This window comes from Mirounga angustirostris, unplaced genomic scaffold, assembly GCF_029215605.1.
Source record: "Mirounga angustirostris isolate CCGP_5_RB_7025 unplaced genomic scaffold, mMirAng1.0.hap1 SCAF_9, whole genome shotgun sequence".
NCBI classification, from domain to species: domain Eukaryota; kingdom Metazoa; phylum Chordata; class Mammalia; order Carnivora; family Phocidae; genus Mirounga; species Mirounga angustirostris.
In genome coordinates, this window is record NW_026991717.1 from 28,809,909 (window position 1) to 28,832,953 (window position 23,045).

The 23,045-nt window shown below is 37.8% G+C and overlaps 1 protein-coding gene across 8 annotated transcripts in view; it reads right to left on the bottom strand.

Annotated features, from left to right (window-relative positions):
• Positions 1-23,045, bottom strand: part of HERC2 (HECT and RLD domain containing E3 ubiquitin protein ligase 2) — a 259,145-nt gene that overhangs the window by 168,307 nt on the left and 67,793 nt on the right. For all 8 annotated transcript variants that reach the window (XR_010404924.1, XR_010404925.1, XM_064570045.1 and 5 more), the window contains 7 exons: positions 22,286-22,459; positions 20,626-20,814; positions 19,807-19,958; positions 17,562-17,719; positions 17,359-17,472; positions 8,308-8,559; positions 2,326-2,519 (listed from right to left, as the gene is read on the bottom strand). Coding sequence is in view for 6 of the 8 variants with exons in the window: in XM_064570045.1 (XP_064426115.1) it covers positions 2,326-2,519; positions 8,308-8,559; positions 17,359-17,472; positions 17,562-17,719; positions 19,807-19,958; positions 20,626-20,814; positions 22,286-22,459 (1,233 nt within the window). In the remaining 2 variants the exon portion in view is untranslated. The remainder of the gene's footprint in view (positions 1-2,325; positions 2,520-8,307; positions 8,560-17,358; positions 17,473-17,561; positions 17,720-19,806; positions 19,959-20,625; positions 20,815-22,285; positions 22,460-23,045) is intronic.

Below are 23,045 nucleotides of genomic sequence, written 5' to 3' on the forward strand. Positions count from 1 at the left end.
GTCTATCTGGTGGGAATGTAAAAACCATGCAGCTGCTGTGGAAAACAGTTTGACAGTTCTTCAAATTCCCCATAATTACCATATGATCCAGTGATTCTACTTCTAGATATATACTCAAAAACACTGAAAGTAGGGACTCAAATAGACATTTGTACACTAATATTCATAGCAGTATTATTCACAACAGCCAAAAGTACAAATAACTCATGTGTTCATCGAAGGAGGAATATATGAACAAAATGTGGGATATACATATAAATGGAATATTATTAATTCTTTAGAAAGAATAAAATCCTGAAACATGCTACAAATGGATCAACCTTGAAAACCTTATGTTAAATGAAACAAGCCAGACACAAAAGGTCAAATATTATATGATTCCATTTATAAGAGGTATCTTGAATAGGCAAATTCACAGAAAGTAAATTTGAAGTTACTAGGGACCATGGGGAGGAGAAATGGAGAGTAATTGTTTAATGGATACAGTTTCTGTTTAGGATGATGAAAAAGTTCTGGAGACTGATAGCAGTGATAGTTATACAATCTCATGAACATACTTAATGCCACTGTTCAGTCAACCATAATTTTTTAATGACCAAAAGCATTGATATTAAAAGAAAACTGATAGAACTGAAAAAAGACATGGAGAAATACATAATTATACTAGGATATACCAACACCCTCCCAGAAAGAAACAGAACAAGCAGACAGAAAATCAGCAAGGATGTAGAAAAGAATAATACCATCAACAAACTGGATTTAATTGACATTTATAGAACACTTCACCCAACAACAGCAAAATACATCAACAATAAAATACACAACTCTTTTCAAACAAACACACTGAACATTCACTTAATAAGAGAATATATCCTGAGACCTAAAATAAATCTGAACAAATCTAGAAGAACTAAAATCATATAGTCTGTTCTCTAACCACAATAAAATTAAACTAGAAATCAGTAACAGAATGGTAACAGAACAATCTTCAACCACTTTGAAATTAAATGACACAATAATCCACAGGTCACAAAGCAATTCTCGAGAGAAATTAGAGAGTATTTTGAACTGAACAAAAATGAAAATACATCAGAATGTGTGGGTGCAATTAAAGCACTGCTTAGAGGGAAATTTATAGCAGCGAGTGCTTAAATATTACAAAAGAAGAAGGGTCTAAAATTAACCTAAGCTTCCTCCTGAAGAAACTAAAAAAAGAGCAAAATGAACCCAAAGCAAGCTGAAGGGGGAAAAAAATAACAAAGACAAGAGAATAAACCAATGAAATAGAAAGCAAAAAACAAGGGGAAAATTAATGAAATTAAAATCTAGTTCTTTAAAAAGATCAATAAAATGGATAAACCTCTAGGTGAAACTGGCAAAAGAATAAAAGAAGAAAATTACCAATATTACTGCAGATCCCAAAGACTTTGAAAGATTAGTAAATGAATACTAAGGAAAACTTTATACACAAAAATCAGACAACTTAGACGAAATGGAACAACTCCTTGAGTGTTACAAACCAGGAAAATCCACTCAAGAAAAAAAAACTCTAAATAGTTCTGTTATCTCTTAAAGAAATAATTTTTTATTTGAGAAAGAAATCTCCTGGCTTAGATGGATTCACAAAAAAACATTTAAAAAAGAAATAACACTAATTCTACACAATCCCTTCTAGAAAACAAAAGAGAAAGGAACACTTGTCAACACTTTTTATGAGGCCAGTTTTACCCTGATAAAAGATAGACATACAGTATAAAACCACAAAAAAAAACAAACCCACAAGCCAATTATCTCTGATGACCATCAGCAGAAAAATCCTCAACAATGTAATTAGCAAATCAAATAAAGCAATATATAAGGAAGAATAATACACCATAACCAAGTGGGGTTTATTCAGTAATGCAAGGTCTGGTCAATATTTGAAAAATAATTAACATATTCTACCATATAAACAGACTAAAGAACAAAAACTACATGATCATATCATTTGAGAAGAAAAAAAGCATTTGAGAAAATTTAGCATCTATTCAGTATTAGAAAAAACTTTCAAAAAAGTAGGAGTTAAAGGAAACTTCCTTAATCTGATAAAGCATCTACTAAAAAAATCCTACCGTTAACATTCTAGCTAATGGTGAAAGACTAGAAAAATGCTTTCCCGCTACGATCAGGAACAAGGATGTGCCCTCTCACCACTCTTCAACATACTGACTACAACTACAGGATACAAGGACCACAAACACAAGTCAATGGTATTTCTACATACTAGCAATGAAGACAGGAAGCCAAAATTCCACAAAATACCTAACCAACCTATCTACTCAGTACCTGAGCAGGTCCACAGGCAATTCCAACTATGTGTTTGGTATCCAGTCCTGGCAGTGCAGCGGGTTCTGGCTTGGTCACACGCAAGGTGTCAAAGTGCTGGCACTGGTCGTTGCTCCCCCAGCTATGGACCTCGCTGTCCTCAGTCAGAGCCAGGCAGTGGGTGGAGCCTGCAGCCACATCAATTACCTTCTTCCCTAGGAGGAAAGAGTGGATACAATACAGCTTCACACCTGACTTCTGCTTAGGTCATTCAGGTCAGGAGGTATTTAATGTCAACTTCTAAAGGATAATTCATTGCTTTAATATTATGCATAATTCCTCTGCTTCATGTATGTTATTAAAACCCGTTTTACTAGCTATAATTTATTAAGACCTATAGCCTGAAAATTAAATAATACCAAGGTATGAAAAGGATCTTTTCCTTACCTTAGTATGGAAAAAGCTACTTTTTTCTCCTTATTCATATTTTCATTCAGAAAGAGACAAGTGTATTTTAATTAATTAAATCATATTCTCCTGTCCCAAGTATAATCACGCAAAGTATATTCTTTTTGCCTCAATGAGACTTTCTATTTTTAGAATATTTTTAGGTTCACAGCAAAATTGAGGAAAAGGCACAGAGATTTCCCTTATACTCCCCACCCCAACACATGCATAGCCTCGCCCATTATCAATTATTCTTTTTTTTTTTTTTGGCATGTGAATGTCTACTTGTTCCAAAACCGTTGAAAAAGCTACCTTTGCTTCATTGTACTGCCTTGGCTCCCTTGTCAAAGATCAATTAACTATACTTATGTGGGTCTATTTCTCAGCTATTTTGTTCCAATGATCTATTTTCTATACTTTAGTCAATGTCATACTTTCTTGGTTACTGTGGCTTTATATTAAGTCTTGAAGTTGGGTAGTGTCAGTCCTTCAACCTGCCCTTTTCCTTCAATACTGTGTTAGCTATTCTAGGTCTTTTGCCTCTCCACATAAAATTTAGAATCAGTTTGTCTTGTATTAAACGTATAGATTAAGATAGAAAGAAATGACAGTATTCATTCTTCCTACCCATGAACACAGAATATCTCTCAATTTATTAGTTCTCCTTTGATTTCATTCATCACTTTTGTAATTTTACTCACATAGGTCTTGTACTTATTTTGTTAAGAGTTATACCTATGTATTTCACTTTTTTAATACTATTGTAAATGGTATTTTGTTTTTATTTCAAATTCCATTTCTTAGTTGCTGGTATATAGGAACTAAGGTATATACCAAGTGACTTTGGTATTTTAACTTTGTATCCTACAACTTTGCTATAATCATTTATTACTTACAGCCCTTGTTGATCCTTTCAGATTTTCTACATAAACATTCATGTCATCTGTGAACAAAGATAGTTTTATTTCTTCCTTCTCAATCCGTACACCTTTAATATCCTTTTGCTGTTTTGTTGCATTAGCTAGAACTTCCAGTATGATTTTGAAAAGAAATGGTGAGATGAGACATCTTTTCCTTGCACTTTATCTTAGTGGGAAAGCTTCAAGTTTCTCACCATTAAGTATGATGTTAGCTATAGGACTTTTATAGATTTTCTTTATCAAGTTAATGAAGTTCTCTCCATTCCTAGTTTGCGGAAAGTTTTTATCATGAATGGGTACTGGATTTTATCAAATGCTTTTTCTGCATCGATTAATATGATCATGTGATTTTTCTTGTTACTCTGTTGATTTGAGGGATTACATTAATTGGTTTTTTGAATGGTTAACTAGCCAACATTGCATATGTAGAATAAATTCAACTTGGTGGTGATGTTTAATTCTTTCTATATATTGTTGAATTTGATTTGCTGATATTTTGTTGAGGATTTTTGCATCTATATTCATGAGAGATGTTGGTCTGTAATTTTCTTTTCTAATAATATTTTTGTCTGGCTTTGGTATTAGGGTAATGCTGGCCTCATAGAATGAATTAAGAAGTATGACCTTTGCTTCCATCCTCTGAAAGAGATCACAGAGAATTGGTATAATTTCTTCCTTAAATGTTTGGTAGAATTCACCAGTAAACCCATCTGGGCCTCATGTTTTCTGTTTTGGAAAGTTATTAATTATTGACTTAATTTCTTTAAGAGATATAAGCCTATTCAGTTTGTCTATTTCTTCTTGTATAAATTTTGACAAACTGTCTTTTAAAGAAATGGTTCATTTCATCGAAGTTACCAAATTTGCAGGCACAGACTTGTTCTTAGTATTCCTTTATCATCTTTACAATGTTAATAGGATCTGTAGTGGTGTCTTCTCTTTCATTTCTGGTATTAGTAATTTGTGTCCTGTTTTCCTTTTTTCTTAGCCTAGTTAAAGTATACTGATTTTTTTAATCTTTTCAAAGAACCAGCTTTTGGTTTCTTTGATCTTCTCTACTGATTTTCTGTTTTCAATTTCATTGGTTTCTTCTCTAATTCTCATTATTTCTTTCCTTCTTCTTATTTTGGATTCAATATGCTCTCCTATATCTAGTTTCCTAAGGTAGAAACTTAGACTATGGATATTTTTTTAACATCCATAACCACACATAATTACAGATTTTTTTTTCTTGTGATGAGAGCTTTTAAGATCTGTTCTCTTGGCAACTTTCAAATACACAATAAAGTGTTAACAGCTACAGTCACCATGCTGTATATTATAACCGCAGGACTTATTTCACAACTAGAAATTTGTACTTTTCGACCACCTTCACCCACTTTACCCACTCCCAACAACCCCCACCTCTGGCAACCACCAATCTATTCTCTGCATCTATGAGTTTGGTGGGGGTTTTGGGAGAGTTTTGGGGTGTTTTTTTTTTTTAGATTCCACAAATAAGTAGGATTATACAGTGTTTGTCTGTCTCTATCTGACCTATTTATTTAGCATAATGCCCTCAAGGTCCATCCATGTTAACACAAACGGAAGAATTACCTTCTTTTTTATGGCTGAATAATATTCCATCATATGTATATACTACATTTTCTTTATCTACTCATCTACCAATGGGACACTTAGGTTGTTTCCATGTCTTGGTTATTGTGAATAATGCTGCAATGAACATGAGGATGCAGATACCTTTTTAAGTTCACATATTTACTTCCTTCAGATAAACACCCAGAAGTGGAATTGTGGGTCCATATGGTAGTTCTTTTTTGTAAAGCCTCCTTACTGTTTTCCACAGTGGCTGTACCAATTCACATTCCCATCAACACTGCACAAGGGTTTCTTTTTCTCCACATCCTCATCAACACTTGTATTTCTTGTCTTTTTGATAACAGCCATTCAAACAGGTATGAAGTGTTCTCTCACCTGTGGTTTTGATTTGCATTTCCCTGATGATTAATGATATTGAGCACACACCTTTTTCATGTACCTGCTGGCCATCTATAACTCATCTTTGGAAAAATGTCTACTCAGATACTCTGCCTAATTTTTAATCAAATTGGTTATGGGGTATACTTTTTGTTTGTTTTGCTACTAAATTTTAAGAATCCTTTATATATTTTGGATATTAACCCCTTATCAGATATATGATTTACAAATATTTTCTCCCATTCTATATTCTATAGGTTGCCTTTACATTTTAGTGGGGGTTTTTTTGCTGTTTTTTTTTTTTGAGAGGGAGAGAGTGAGTGTGCCGGGGGTTGGGGGGGGGCAGAGGGAGAGAGGGAGGGAGAGAGAGAATCTTAATGAGGCTCCATGCCCTGCACAGAGCCCAATGTGGGACTCAATCTCACAACTTTAAGATCATGACCTGAGCCAATATCAAGAGTCAGACGCTTAACCAACTGAGCCACCCAGGCACCCCACCTTTACATTTTATTAATGGTTTTCTTTCCTGCACACAAAGATTACTTACTTTAGATTTTTCTTCTTTTCTAACATATGCCTTCTAATTTCCTTCTAAGCACTGCTTTCACTGCATCCCACAAATTTTGGTAAGTTGTTCTCATAGTCATTCAGTTCAAAATATTTTAAAATTTCTCTTAAGATTTTTTGTTTGACCATGTGTTATTTGGAAGTTTGTTGTTTAATCTCCATGCATTTGGGGATTTCCCAACTATCTTTCTGTTACAATTTTTAGTTTAATTCCCTTGCAGTCTGAGGACATAGTTTGATCTCTCTTCTTTTAAATATGTTAACGTGTGCTTTATAGCCCAGATTGTGGGCTATCTTAATTAAGGAAGTTTTCTAAAACAACACCTTTTTCTCCAAAGTGAAATGATACAAATACATTTTTCCTATTTAAATAGTATTAAAGTATTGTATTTTTGCTTAATAGTAAATCTAACATGACCAACACAAGGGATATTTTCAGTAATGTCAACGTAAAAAATAATTCAGCTACAAAATTCTACCCGAGTAAGGAGAACAATTCTATCTTGAGCCTATGAGACGTTGACATAGTGATGGCCAAAATGACTGTACCATCAATCATTTAAATGCTTTCACAGTAAGCTATCTCTGTATCTAATAAATGTAGCTGATTTCCTTTACTAAGTGAAAAAAATATATAAACAAGAAGGCTAACAAAATTCAAACACAGCTCCATAACATACAACCAACTGTATTACCCCACAACTTACCTCAGAAACTTAGAAAATAATAAATACCATAATACCTTCTTGTCATCAGGTATTAATATGTTTTAAAGATTTTATTGATTTATTTATTTTTAGAGAGAGAGGGAGAAAGCACATGCATGCATGAGCAGGGAGAGGAGGAGAGGGAGAGAGAGAATCTCAAGCAGACTCCATGCCAAGCACAGAGCTTAATGCGGGGCTCCATCTCATGACCCTGAGATCACGTCCTGAGCCAAAACCAAGAGTCAGACGCTTAACCAACTGAGCCACCCAGGCACCTCAAGGTATTAATATGTTTTAAAATAATAATGATGGGGAAAGAAACAAGCAAGTCCCATGTAAAAGTCTCAATTCCAAACTCCCTTGACAAAAAAGCAAAAACATAAAGTAGAATCTAGCTCAGGGATTCAACAAACTTCATCCCTCATGCAAACACAGGCCAAGGACTGTTTTTGTGAATAAAGCTGTACTATCACACAGCCAGGCCCATTTATTTACATATTGTCTATGGCTCCTTTTGGACTACAACAGCAGAAAAGAGTAGTTGAGACATACAATGTATGGTACTCAAACCTAAAATACTTACAGTCTACTTTAAAAAACAGCCTGCCCACCCCCTTTAACACTACAGGCCACCTGATAGACCTATCATCAACCTCTCCCATACTTCAGAAGGCATCTGCAAAGCACATCTACATGCCTTGGCTCCCATTCTATCTAGAATGCATGCTGGATGCCCTTGAAATCAAACAAGCAGGATTTACCCATCAAGGATAAGTTCAAGTGAGAACACTCCCAAAGGACCCAATCCTATCTCCCACTACATTCCCACAGCACCATGCATATCTGTCATCTTAGCAATGTCTACACTGTAAGTATCGGTAACCTCACCAATAGAAGTTCATCTCACTAAGGTCAGCTTACTTAATGATGAATAGATGCCTGCCACAAAAAGGACTTACCAATATTAGTAAAATTGAATGAGTTTCAAATGAAATCTGGTGAGAATAATTCTACACCATTTTTTTTTTAAAGATTTTATTTATTTATTCAGGAGAGACAGAGAGAGAGAGGCAGAGGAGAGGGGGAGAAGCAGGCTCTCTGCAGAGCAGGGAGCCCAATGTGAGACTTGATCCCAGGACCCCAGGATCATGACCTGAACCGAAGGCAGACGATTAACCAACTGAGCCACCCAGGTGCCCTATACCGTTTTTTAATAAAGACAACCTACTTTCCATTATTATCTATACCTATGAAAATGTGAGTAAAAGCCTTCTAATGATAAGTCATTCATGAAATATTAGGTAAAAAAAAAAACCCTGCAATCTTTAAAAGATTACTGAAGAAAAAGCTTCAAAGAGTTTTAAAAGTTTACATTTTGCACTCACCTTGCAAGCCTTCCAAGAGTTTGGGATAACGAACATGTTCTTCTGTTCCATGCCCAAGTCTCTGGTTGTCACCTTTTCCCCATGAATAAACTTGGCCATCTTTCGTCAAAGCAATAGAAAACTGGCTTCCACATCGAACCTTCACGACATCCAAGTCTTGAAGCTTCTCAATAAGCTTTGGTGTTTTGCAGCCATCACTACCACCTCTGCCCAATTTCCCATAGTCACCATCTCCCCAAGACCACACCTGACCTAAAACAACACAAATATATTTAAGTAAAAATAACTGTACATCTTAATGCAACTTTTAAATGGCTCAAATACTCAATATAACCCATAACAAACCTACACCATTAATATATTTAGTTAACACTATACTGGCCAAATGAAATCTAGTTTATACTTCAGGTTGATACAGAAACAATTAAAAAAAGGATAGCCAGATTTTCTTTTTGTTTTAGCTAAAAGAATAATAAAGTCCTGATCCGTACTAGTTTGGGCTCAACGACTGGGTTCAGTTCAACCAAGTAGTGAACACAGAACAAAAACTCCACTGCCTCCATAAAATACCATAACTTGGCCCACCACAAGACATTGCAGCTCTCTGACCACTGTCTCTCAGGTCTGTCTGCATACTGTTCCTGTCATGTTCACCACAAATTAACTGCATGACAGCATCTATTTCCAATAATATTTGTTAGTATAATCTAGTTAAATATTACATAAAGGGATAAAACAAATTACAAAAATGTGGTTGGATTCTTTTTACTCTGATAACTAAGCTAAAAACTTTGCAAAAATGCAATAAATGTGAATTATTGAAAAAAAATACCTGGTAAAACCTATAGAGGATGAGAAAAGAAATGAGAAGAAATGTAAAAGAAGAAATGAGATTGCTCCATAAGTGACTAAGTTCCCATTCTATTTTAAATAATCTGAACTAGAGATCAACAAACTTTCTGTTAAAGTCCAGATGGTAAGTATTTTTAGGCTTTGTGGGCAATGTGGTCTCTGTCACAACTATCCAAGTATTCCCCTGTCACAGGAAAGCAGCCACAGACAATACGTAAGCAAGGTGGCATTCAAATATTCTATTTGTGAAAACAGCCAATCCCTGATCGAAAATTGTAGATGATACACTAGTGGGTGGTCAATGACATAAACACACCAATGCTCAATGCAGCAAACCCATACACAAACATCAAAGAATGTGTATAAAGAATGTGTATACACTTATATGCCTTGCCAAATGCCTGTTGTTCACATAGCCCAGCTGGCAATTCCCACTTTCTCCAATGTTTTCAGTGACCCTGTTACCCCAGAACCAGATCTTACAGGTCAGGATGCTTCTACCATACCAATCGTCTCAAAAAACACAGTATGTAGCAGGGACATTTCCCTATATGACCAAATACTAATGTGAGGTAAATAGCATGCATAGTTTCCAATCACAGCAATTTAGTCAAAACTTCAAACAGCTTTACCTTCGTAGCAGTTTCACACAAAGAATTCAAGAACAAACCCTAATATGACTTATTCAAGAAAAGACTTTCTGGCTAAGAGGTTTATAAAATCTATTAATCACTCAACAATGGACACTTAAAAACAAGATGTCAAACTGAAAGCTTCATGCCAGAAGATGAGAACTTTAAGATGACTGATGAGACCCATCTTTTCTCCAAGACTTACAGTAGCAGAAGTAAGATGCCTCTATGTCTATCCCTTCAGGGGAGGGGGGGCCTATGTGGACATGAAGATGCCTGAAATATTCTTTCTCCTCTCACTAAAGAAATCCCCAGGGAGGGGAGCTAAGATGGCAGAGGAGTAGGGGACCCTAAGTTTGTCTGGTCCCTGGAATTCAGCTAGATAGTTACCAAATCATTCTGAACACCTGTGAAAAGAGGAGATCTGAGAAAAGAAATGCTGCAATTCTAAAATAGAAAAGCAATCACTTTTTGGAAGGTAGGAGGTGCCGAGACTTGGTATCCAGCGTGATGTATCTGAGGAAACTGCAGAGAGAACTGCCTGTTTAAGGAGGCTACTGTAAAGTATTATAAGCAGAAGGATGCAAAATTAGAACTTTTATGAGTCTGCTACAGTGGGGGACATCACTGGATTAAAAGTGCTCAGGTGGCAAAGCAGGGTGGAATCCCAGGTGGGACAGCATGGTCTCAGGATCCCGGAGGCCACAAGAAGAATGGGAGTGGCTGAGTGCGGCAGAGTTCCCAGGCATTCGAGTGGGGAAGCCGAATGAAAACAGCAAGTCTAGGTGCCAGCTTTCGGCTCTGTGTTGCTATAAACTGTAAACTGAGAACTGCTGCATGGTTGCACAACCGCTCTACGGGCAGGGTCTAGGCAAAAGGCAGAAGCTCAGCGAGATGCCCCACAAACTCCCAGAAGGAACAGCATGGATCCACATCTCAGGAGTCCATAAAAGTTTGCAGAGACCCGAAACTCCAGCACATGCCTGAGATAAAAACAGTCAGTCACAGGCTAAGTGAACACAGAGTTCGGACAAAAAACAGGAAGACAGAGTGATTGACTGCTTTTCTTTGAGGACTCACTTAAGAGTGAGGGACACCAACTTTCAGCTCCAGGGATAAAGATCCAGGCACCACTATTTTCATCCCGCCATCAGTGCTGAAAGCCTTCAAGGAGCAAATCAGCGCCACACACTGCAATCCAGAGCCACATACACTGAGCCCAGCACCCTGGCAAGGGAAGCACAGATCCACCACGGCAAGGGCACCTGAGAATTGATCAACAGACCCCTCCACCAAAAGACCAGCAGGAACAACTGGAGAGCACCAAGTTTACAGATGATAGAGAACTGCAAAACTTCAGCTCTTGGGGAATACAGTATATAGCATTCGTGGGGTTTTTTCTATTCTTTAGTCTTCCAGTTTTATTTTCATTCACCTAATTTTCTTATTTTTTCAATTCTTTTATTCTTTCTTAATTTTTTTTCTTTATTATGTTAGTCACCATACAGTGTATCATTAGTTTTTGATATACTGTTCCATGATTCATTATTTGTGTATAACACCCAGTGCTCATTATAGCACGTGCCCTCCTTAATACCCATCACCAGGCTACCCCAACCACCCCTGCCCCTCTGAAACCCTCACATTGTTTCCTGGAGTCCACAGTCTCTCATGGTTCATCTCCCTCTCTGATTTCCCACCCTTCAGTTTTCCCTTCCTTCCCCTAATGTCTTCCATGCTATTCCTTATGTTCCACATATGAGTGGAACCATATGATAATTGTCTTTCTCTGCGCTTAACTTATTTCACTTAGCATAATCTCCTCCAGGCCCATCCATGTTGATGCAAATGGTGGGTATTCATCCTTTCTGATGGCTGAGTAATATTCCATTGTATATATGGACCACATCTTCTTTATCCATCGCCTTTCAACAGATGAATGGGTAATTTTTATTTTTATACATGTTTTACATATATATATAAATATTTGTATATATATAATTTTTGGTTTACTTTCATTGTATTTTATTTTATTTTTCTATATATATATATAAAATTATCTTTCTTTGCTATTTTGGGATATAGTTTCTCTTAACAAACAGACCAAAATACACCCAGGATCTAGTTTATTGTTTCATTCTGTTTTACTTCTTGTTTGATTTTTTTCTTATTTTGTTTTGTTTTTGTTTTCTTCTGGTTTGTTTTGTTTTTTTCTGTTGTTATTTTTGTCTAATCTCTCATTTTCTTCCATTCTTTTCTCAACATAATGACGAAATGGAGACACTCACCCCAAAAGAAAGAAGAGGAGGTAATAATCCCTGCCAGGGATTTAATCAATATCAGATATAAGTAAGATGTCTGAACTAGAATTTAAAACGATTATAAAGATACTGGCTAGGCTTGAAAAAAGCATAGAAAACAGTAGAGAATCCCTGTATAAATAAAAAATTAAAATCTAATGAGGCCGAAATTAAAAATGCTATTACTGAGATACAGTCACAAACGGAGGCTCCAAAGTGAGGATAAGGAAGGCAGAAGGGCGAGTCAGTGAGATAGAAGAAAAAATGATGCAAAATAAGGAACCTGAGAAGGGGGGAGAAAAACAACTACAGGACCATGAAGGGAAATTTCAAGAACTCAAACACTATAAAGCAAAATAATATCCAGATAATAGGGGGCCCCAGAAGATGGGGGCAGGGGGGAAGAACGTTCATTTGGACAAATTATAGCTGAGTACTTCCCTAATTTGGGGAAGGAAACAGGCATTCAAGTCCAGGAGGCCCAGAAAACCCGCTCAAGATCAATAAAAATAGGTCAACACCTCAACATATAATAGTGAAGCTAGCAAATTTCAGAGACAAAGAGAAAATTATAGAAGCAGCTCAGGACAAGAGGTCCTGAACCTACAAAGGTAGACACATCAGGCTGGCAGCAGACCTGTCCACAGAGACCTGGCAGGCCAGAAAGGACTGACATGATATATTCAATGTGCATGCTAAATGGGAAAAATATGCAGCCAAGAATACTTTATCCAGCAAGGCTGTCATTCAGAATACAAGGACAGATGAAGAGTTTCCAGGACAAACAGAAACAAAAGGAATTTGTGAAAACTAAACCAGCCCTACAAGAAATATTAAAGGGGATCCTTTGAGCGAAGAGAGAACCCAAAAGTAACAAAGGCCAGAAAGGAACAGAGACAATATACAGAAACAGCAACTTTACAGGTAATACAATGGCACTAAATTCATATCCTTCAGTAATTACTCTGAATGTAAATAGAGTAATTGCTCCGATCAAAAGACATAAGGTATCAGAATGGATTAAAAAAACAAGACCCATCAATATGCTGTCTATAAAAGACTCATTTTAAACCCAAAGACACATCCAAATTGAAAGTAAGGGGGTATAAAATCATTTACCATGCTAATGAACATCAAAAGAAAGCTGGAGTAGCCATCCTTATATCATACAAACTAGATTTTAAACCAAAGACTGTAATAAGAGATGAGGAAGGACACTGATTCATAATAAAAGGGTCTATGCAACAAGAAGACTTAACAATTGTAAATATTTATACCCCTAATTTGGGAGCAGGCAAATATATAAACCGAGTAATAACAAAATTAAAGAAACACTTTGATAATAATACAGTAATAGTAAGGGACTTAACGCCCCACTCACAGAGATGGAAAGATCATCTAAGCAGAAGATCAACAAGGAAACAAGGGCTTTGAATGACACACTGGACCGAATGGACTTAACAGAAATATTCAGAACATTTCATCCTAAAGCAACAGAATACACATTCCTCTAGAGTGCACATGGAACATTCTGCAGAAGAGATCACATACTGTTATCACAAATAAGGTCTCAACTGAACCAGAAGACTTAGATTATACCATGAATATTTTCAGACCACATGCTTTTAAAACTTGAACTCAATAACAAGAGGAAATTTGGAAGGAACACAGATACATGGAGGTTAAAGAGCATCCTACTAAAGAATGAATGGGACAACCAGGAAACTAAAAAACAATAAAAAAAATACATGGAAGCAAATGAAAATGAAAACACAACAGTTCACATACTTTGGGATGCAACAAAGGCAGTCCTAAGAGGGAAGTATATAGCAATACAAGCCTTTTTCAAGAAAAGTCTCATACACACAATCTAACGTTACCCTAAAGGAGCTGGAAAAAGAACAGCAAATAAAGCCTAAATCCAGCAGGAGAAGAAAAATAATAAGCTTAGAGCAGAAATCAATGAAATATAAATCAAAAACAGCAGAAGAAATCAATGAAACTAGGAGCTGGTTCTTTGAAAGAACTAGTAAGATCGATAAACCCCTAGCCAGATATGTCAATAAGAGAAAGGACCCAAATAATAAAATCATAAATGAAAGAGGAGAGATCACAACTAACACCAAAGAAATATAATTGTAAGAGCATATCAAGAGCAACTATATGCCAACAAATTTGGCAATCTGGAAGAAATGGATGCACTCCCAAACATAAAAACCAAAACTGAAACAGGAAGAAATAGAAAACCTGAACACATCTGTAACCAGGAAAGAAACTGAAGCAGTAATCAAAAATCTCCCAACAAACAGGAGTCCAGGTCCAGGTGGCCTCACAACAGAATTCTACCAATCATTTAAAGAAGAATTAATACCTAGTCTTCTGAAGCTGATTAAAAAATAGAAATGGAAAGAAAACTTCTAAACTCATTATATGAGGCTGGCATTACCTTGATCCCAAAACCAAAGACCCCACCAAAAAGGAGAATTATGGACCAATATCCCTGATTAACATGGATGCAAAAATTTTCAACAAGATACTAGCTAATAGGATCCAACAATACATCAAAAGGCTATTCTCACCACTCCTGTTCAACATAGTACTGGAAGTCCTAGCCACAGCAATCAGACAACAAAAAGAAATAAAAGGCATCCAAATCAGCAAAGAAGTCAAACTCTCACTCTTCACAGATGACGTGATACTCTATGTAGAAAACACAAAAGACTCCACCCAAAAACTGCTAGAACTGATAAAGAAATTCAGCAAAGTGGCAGGATATAAAATCAATGCACAGAAGTCAGTTGCATTTCTATACACTAACAATGAACCAGAAGAAAGAGAAATCAAGGACTCAATCCCATTTACAATTGCACCAAAAACCATAACATACCTAGGAATAAGCCTAACCAAAGAGGTAAAGGATCTGTACTCTGAAACCTATAGAACACTCATGAAAGAAACTGAGGAAGATGCAAAGAAATGGAGAAACATTTCATGCTCATGGATTGGAAGAACAAATATGGTTAAAATGTCCATGCTATCTAAAAGCAATCTACACATTTAATGCCATCCTTATCAAAACACTATCATCAGCATATTTCACAGAGCTGGAACAAATAATCCTAAACCTTGTATGGAACCAGAAAAGACCCCAAATAGCCAAAGGAACGTTGAAAAAGAAAACCAAAGCTGGAGGCATTACAAATCCAGACTTCAAGCTGTATTACAAAGCTGTAATCATCAAAACAATATTGTACTGACACAAAAACAGACACATAAATCAGTGAAACAGAATAGAAAACCCAGAATTGGACCCTCAATTCCATGGTCAACTAATCTCTGACAAAGCAGGAAAGAATATCCAATGGAAAAAGTCAATCTCTTCAACAAATGGTGTTGGGAAAATTAGCCACATGCAGAAGAATGAAACTGGACCACTGTCCAGTTTCAAAAATAAGCTCAAAATGGATGAAAGACCTAAATGTGAGACAGAAATCTATCAAAATCCTAGAGAACACAGGCAGCAACGTCTTTGGCCTTGGCCTCAGCAAGTTTTTGTTAGACACGGGTCCAAAGGCAAGACAAACAAAAGCAAAAATGAACTATTGAGACTTCATCAGGATAAAAAGCTTTTGCACAGCAAAGGAAACAGCTGACAAAACTAAAAGGCAACCTACAGAATCAGAGAAGATATTTGCAAATGTCTTATCAGATAAAGGACTAGTATCCAAAATCTGTAACTTATCAAACTCAACACCCAAAGAACAAATAATCCAACCAAGAAATGGGCAGAAGATATGAACAAACATTTCTCCAAAGAAGACAGACAAATGGCCAACAGACACATGAAAAAACACTTAATATCACTTGCATCAGGGAAATACAGATCAAAACCATAATGAGATACCACCTCACACCAGTCAGAATGGCTAAAATTAACAACTCAGGAAAAAACAGATGTTGTTGAGGATGCAGAAAAAGGGGAACCCTTTTACGTTGCCTGTGGGAATGCAACCTGGTACAGCCACTCTGGAAAACAGTATGGAGGTTCCTCAAAAAGTTAAAAATAGAGTTACCCTACAATCCAGCAATCACACTATTAGGTATTTATCCAGAGAATACAAACATAGTCATTGGAAGGGGCACATGCACCCCAATGTTTATAGCAGCAACGTCCACAATAGCCAAACTATGGAAAGAGCCCATATGTCCATCGAGAGATGAATGGATAAAGAAGATGTGGTATATATATGCAATGGAATATTACTCTGCCATCAAAGAGAATAAAATCTTGCCATTTGCAATGATGTGGATGCAACTTGAGGGTATTATGCTATGCAAAATAAGTCAGTCAGAGAAGGATAAATATCAGATTATTTCCCTCATATGCAGAATTTAAAAAACAAAACAGATGAATACAAGAAAAAATAAGAGGAAGTCAGAGATGGAGACAAACCATAAAAGACTCTTAACTAGAGGAAACAAACTGAGGGTTGCTGGCGGGGGCGGGAAGGAGTAACTGGGTGATGGGCATTAAGGAGGGCACTTGATGTAACGAGCTCTGCATGTTATATGCAACGGATGAATCACTAAGTTCTACCTCTGAAACTAATAAATAAATAATTTTTTAAAAAAAGAAAGTAATCCCCAGAATTAAGTCAGTTCCCAATGTGCCATTCAACTTCTGCAGGAGGGCAGACAGAGAGGCTCCCCAGCTGATTCTGACAGATCCCCACAATTTTGAAGACAGACCCTCACAATATTAACAAATAGTTTTTAAAAATCAGTAAGATTCTAACCATCAAACCTGCTAAATGTACCCTTCAAAGGAAAAGCAAAATGAGTACAATCTCAGTAATGAACACAAATACAAAAGTACAATTAAAAACAAGCCAACAATGTAGCATTATACTAGAATCCACATAGACTAAGCAGTGTTCTAAGTTACCACAGAGAATCAAAGGTAGCTGAACATGAGGAAATATATAATAACTAGAAACAATTCAGAATGTCAATTATTCCACTGTAACTCATTTTTTTATTAAAAAATGAAATGCCCAAATAGGGAGGATATAGCTGTTAACTAGCTCTCTGGATGCGGGTAAAAGATGTTAGAAGTCCTGTAACTTCTTAACCTCTGCCATGGACCCTAAGGTGCACACCACTTAAAGATGGACAAAGGGGCAGCCACATGAGGTGCACTCACTCCCTCAAGGAAAGCAGCACTCCTCATCCTGAGGACCTGCTCGGGCAGCATAAGCACTGCGTACCATTCTCTGTCACGGCCAGGGTTTGAGCATCCCCGCTCCCGCATGCCACATCAATGACCTTCAATCCTTTAAGCCCAGCTACCAGCATTGGAATGGCCTCATCTTCACTGGAGCCTTCAAACAGATAGGACAATCGTTATTGTAAGATCCTCAAAAGAGGCAACCTCCCACTGCATGCTCAAGCTGGCTCAGAGCAAATGTACCGTGGCCTAGTCGGCCGTAGTTCCCTCGGCCCCACGTATATAGCTCCCCCTCGGCAGTGATGGCCGCACTATATGTGCTTCCACACGCGATGTGCACCACATGCTTCCCAGCCTGTTTTCCAGAGAAAGCAGATATCACCTTAGGCTCTTCCAAAGGCCTGTGGAGAGAAAGGAAACAAATGTGAATGTCCTTCAACGCATGTCCTATTAGTGTTAGCAAAGAAAATAACCATCTGAATCAACTATCAGAGTGCCAAGACAGTTTGGCTTTTCAGGCGCCTTATGAAATAATAAAGGAACACAGAATTCAAACACCCAACACTTCCATGATTGATCGTTTATTGGGCACCTGATGCCAAGCATGGCATCCAGCAGAAATATCAAAACAGGTTTGTTAAAGACTCGTAAAATCAAGTCTAGAGCAACTTTGTTCATAGTGGTCCAAAACAGTGACCCATCCACAGACAGACCACTCAGCAACAGGGACAAAGCAACTACTGACACACGCAACAAGTTGGCTGAAGCTCAGGAACTCTGCTAAGTGAAAGAGCCAGGAACAAAATACCACATAGTGATAGAGGGCAGATCAGGAACTGGAAGTAGAGAGCAGGGTCTGACTGTAAAGGGGTCCAAAGAAAGTAGCAGGGGCATCAGAAATGTTCTCTCAGTTGTGGTGGTTCCCCAACTGCATGCATTTGCTGAAACTCATCAAATTGTACTCTTAAAACAAATGGATTTGTAGACCTCATACCAGTGGTTAAAATTTACACATTTGTTAAATAAATAAGGAAGGAATGAAGGAGCAAGGTTTACTAATCACACTCCAAACTATATTTTACAAATGAAAATAGAAGGCAGTAAGGATTAATTAGGGAGCAATCTTAGTAGATGGCTCTTCACTTTCAAAACTAGCAAAACGCCCTATGCTTATAATCCAGAATATGTATACTATGATTGGTAACACCCAACTCTACCCTCTCCAAAGACATGGTTTACTGACTTTGTGACCCACTATTCTGCAAAATAAATAAATGCACACAAAAGCATGGGCACATATAGGCACAGGGAAAGCTGAACAACCCTACTCTGATACCACTTATCCCTCCCTCTTCAGCTCAAGTTTCAACCCCCAAGTTTCCCTCCAACTCCTACCATCTTCACTGATCTCTTTTCCTTCCCTCAATTTCTCGAGCAATGGACAAGTTATTTAATCTAGCATCTAGCACTTAATCTCAACTGAGTATATACTAGTTTTTTGTAATTTAGTACAAATTACAAATAACATAAAAGAAGGAAAAAACTAAAGTGCCCAGCCTGTATCTCCATCCTTTCAAGTCCTATGTGCCCCACCCACCTCACCTCCTTTAGTCTGAGAATAACAATTCTAAATTCTATAATTAGCAATCCTTTGTTTCTCACAATCATTTTACCACATTTGTCTGAATCCCTTACAGTACTGTCAAGTTTGGAATATTTCTGCTGAATGCTAACACACCATACACATTGCTCAGCTTTTTTCACGGTTTGAGACTCTACCCAGGGATGTCCATCTCCATCCCACCACAGTGAGAAGGGGCCAGACTCCTCTCAACTCTGTTCATGCCTCTAACCCTCTTGAAGTGGGGGTGCATCTTCAATTTTAATCTAGGGCCAAGTTTTTCTCTACCAGGCTCCCCACTTAAGCCAGCAACATATAAAAGGGTTCCTTCCACTCTGTGGCAGCTGTGGGAACTCTCCATTTTTACAACCTTGCATTTAGAACAACCATTTTGTTTTATTCCTGGTCTCTCACAATAATCAAAAGCTTCCACAAAATAGGACATTAAATTATTTAATTTTGTACCTATGAAAATGGAATGGCTTAAGGAAAGGAGGATATTATCTCTTAGAGACATGTTGAACTGTTTGTGTATGAAGAAACAAAGGATTGTTTCAATGGGATTTGCTTTAGGAAACTCCACAGTGTGGGGTATTGGTATATGTAGTTAAAATAGGAACAGCAAAAGCTGGAAGCTTTGAATCTGGGAGAGAAGAACAGGAAGGGCAACTGACATCATCCTCTGTGCTATGGGCAGAACTCCCATAGCATTACCCAGGGGCTGACATATCCTGATAGCCTTCTCCACCCCAGCCCTACATGTCAGAGTAGCTATAAAATAACCAGCCACACTTTTCTTTTCATCCTATTTTGGATACAGCAACTCAAAGGGAAAGCATGTCAATTTTAAGAATCGACCATACGTACACAGTATCCCCGTGGCCCAGTCGACCACCATCCCCACAACCCCAGGAGTACACCTCTCCCGTGGCTGCCAGAGCCAGGTAGTGGTGACCATCAGAATGGGCAGCAATCTTCACAATGTTTCTGGAGGCAAGACCCTGGACCAGCTGTGGGGCCTAAAAGGGTAAAAATAGGAAGAAAATTAGTAAGCAGTCCAAGGACAATGAAAACAGCATGACCAATGGCATATGGAGGAACATGGAGGAGTGCACAGCCAAAGCAAGTTTCTAGGCTGCTAGAAACACACAAGCACTAAAACACAAAACAGCATGACTCTTCTCAATTATGCATCTCATTTTAACAAACTCTCCTAGAACTGAAAGAACATGAGCTTCTGGAGGCTGCCATCCAATCGTCCAGACGCCCTGCCCACTACCAACAGAAGAGTGGGCAGCCTCCAAGTGCTCTGTGATGTGACTAGGCCACTTCCAAACAATGGAAATTCACAACTCAAGGTCAAAAACACCCCACAAGGCCCAATTCCCTTATCTGTTACTATCTGGCCCCCAAAATATACTGAGTTTACACGTGGAAAATTAGTTTACAAATGGGAATCATGATGGGCAATGCATGTTACTGTAAGGAGCTCCTGATCTTAACTAAGAAATTCTGCCCCCAAATTTTGACAATAATGATCTTAATTATTTAAGATTATTAAGTAAGACTAATAAAATACAATGAACAGGTGCTTCTAAATCTTCAGAAATAAAGACTAGAATTCTGTAGCACCTGTAGTAGAAAAGTGCCCACCAAGGGAAGTGATCTGGGCCCCAAAACACCCACCAGCGTGTCACTGTTGTAGGCCTGCGTATACACGCGGCCATTCCTCGACAAGATCAGGAAGCGCTTTTCTGCACAGGCGATCTGCGTGACCCCCAGGTTGGCAAGTCCTTCACACTGAATTGGACCAATCACATTGGCATAGTATTTCCATCCTATTAACCCCCATCCTATGACTTCTTGCAATGATCCCTGTAAGATAACAAGGTAAGTAAACATCTTATTTACGGTGGCAAGAATATTTCTTTCTTACTCAAAAGAAAGAAAAATTTATGCTAAGAGTAACACTGAGATACCATAGGATAAAAACAAAGCATGTAAAGAAAGGAGCTGATCTAAAACATCAAAATAAGTCATAACATTCCATATTACCTCAGTTAACAGGTAAGATGAAGTAACTGAACAGGTTATTATTCTTCCACAGCATTTCATTTTAACAGAAACCATTAAAAAGTAATATAAGTAGACATTAAACATATTTTAAAATGCTCAGATTGTATCAGGTTACCATTTTTGTAGTAACAGGAAGAAACCTGAAAGCCTAAGCAAGAGGCTGGGAGACAAGTATCCTACTGTTGGTATGGGTGAGAAGGATCAAGTTGTATGTGAGCAATTTTGTGATAATCAGCTAATGTGTCCACTCGAATCAGGTCAATCACTGGCGCATGCATACGTGCAAACAGAACAAACGTACAAGGCTAGTCACTGCAGCAGTACTTGAGTAGCAAACTTCTGGCAACACAGTGTCCATCAAAAAAATCATGATAAAAAAAAAAATCATGATAGATCCATATATGGAATACTGAGTTGCTTTAAAATAAAGAAAGAAGTTCTGTTTATTAATAGAGAAAGCTCCTCAGTACATACTGTGTAGTGAAAAAAACAAGCTACGACATGCTACCACTAATGCTAATACCAGAGATCTTGAAAGGATATGTAAGAGACTAGAAAAGTGAAAAGCAGCAGGTGCAAAACCAGGCGGATGAGGGGACGGGGAGGAGAAAGTAACGGTGCCTTTGCACTTAATTTTGACCTTTGAACCATGTGAATATACTTATTTGGAAAAAAAAAAAAGATGGTAAAATGAAATAAATATAAATCATGTTAAAAATAAAAAGTTAGAAAAACCTGGATTCAAATCCAGGATTATTCTGTGTGACCCTGGCAAAATTCACTGCCACTCCAAATGGCAATCTTCTCATCAATACAGTGGGACAGTGTTGTGATGCCAGATGCAACTGTGTGTGTGAAGTCCTCAGGGGGCCTGCACTGGCAGGCTCTTCACACATGTAGATTAGCGTTATCACTGCTCTGAGCAGCATCAAGACAGCCCATGGCCTAAGCTCCTATTATACAGAAAAAGCGCTGGAACCTCCCTGAGGAAGGCAGGACAGCATGAGGTTGTTCGGATAAAGGAGAGCTCTCTGGGGACACATCTCCTGAATCTGGAACCTGGGATGCTGGATGGGGTCCTAAAGTCCTGTGCACCTCAGCTTGCTCATCACTCGCTCTGACCACTGACAACACTTTAAAGTGTATTAAAGCTGTAACCAGCTCCACCCCCAATACCAGAGAAAGTGTCTCCATATTGGCACAGAGTGAGAATCTAGGAGTGCAACTAACTGTAGAACATACAAAGAACAAACACTGCTATCTCACATACCTTATGAGACGTTGGTGAGCTACACAGAGGTGGCATACAGGGAGTAGCCAGGCGGTCTAAATGGGCCATGACAACAACCGCAGTTTGTCTTAAGTCAATGGCAAGTTCATTGTCTTGTGGAAGAGTAAGGTACCTCAGGAAACTCTCATTGGGGCTCAAAGGACCAGACAAAAGCTATAGAAGAAAAGTAAACAGGCTTCTTAAGAACAGAGGAAAAATTAAAGTAACATAATTAGCCCTTAACCACTCTTTATATTTTGGTAGTCACAGTTATGCATTATCTGTAAACCTACTCCTTTTGGCCATCAAATAAGAAGTGCTGCTGATCCAGTGACACCACACATCCACATGTTTACACACTTGCTGTAAAACTACACACAGTGGTGCCTGCACATTTCCATGTGCATACTCCACACAGGTCAATGACATGGCCCAGCCACCCTGCAGACTCACCCCTCCAGCAGCCCTCAGAATACAGAGCAAGCTTCCTAGGAACACAGCACTGCACCTCAAACTGGCTTTGTAAACTGAAAACCAAAACCACTTATTTTAACCTAAATGCCACCCATCCTGGAGAAAACCTAGTATTACCTGCACATTAAGTAACAAATTTCATTCTTTTCTAAAGGCAGAATAGCCTTATTCCCATTAAAGACTGCCAAGTGATAGAAAAATTAACTTTATAATGGAATAGCTGCCTTTCCAGAAAAGACCTACAAGATCAAACTCTTCTAAAAAGAAGCAGTCCCACAAATTCACA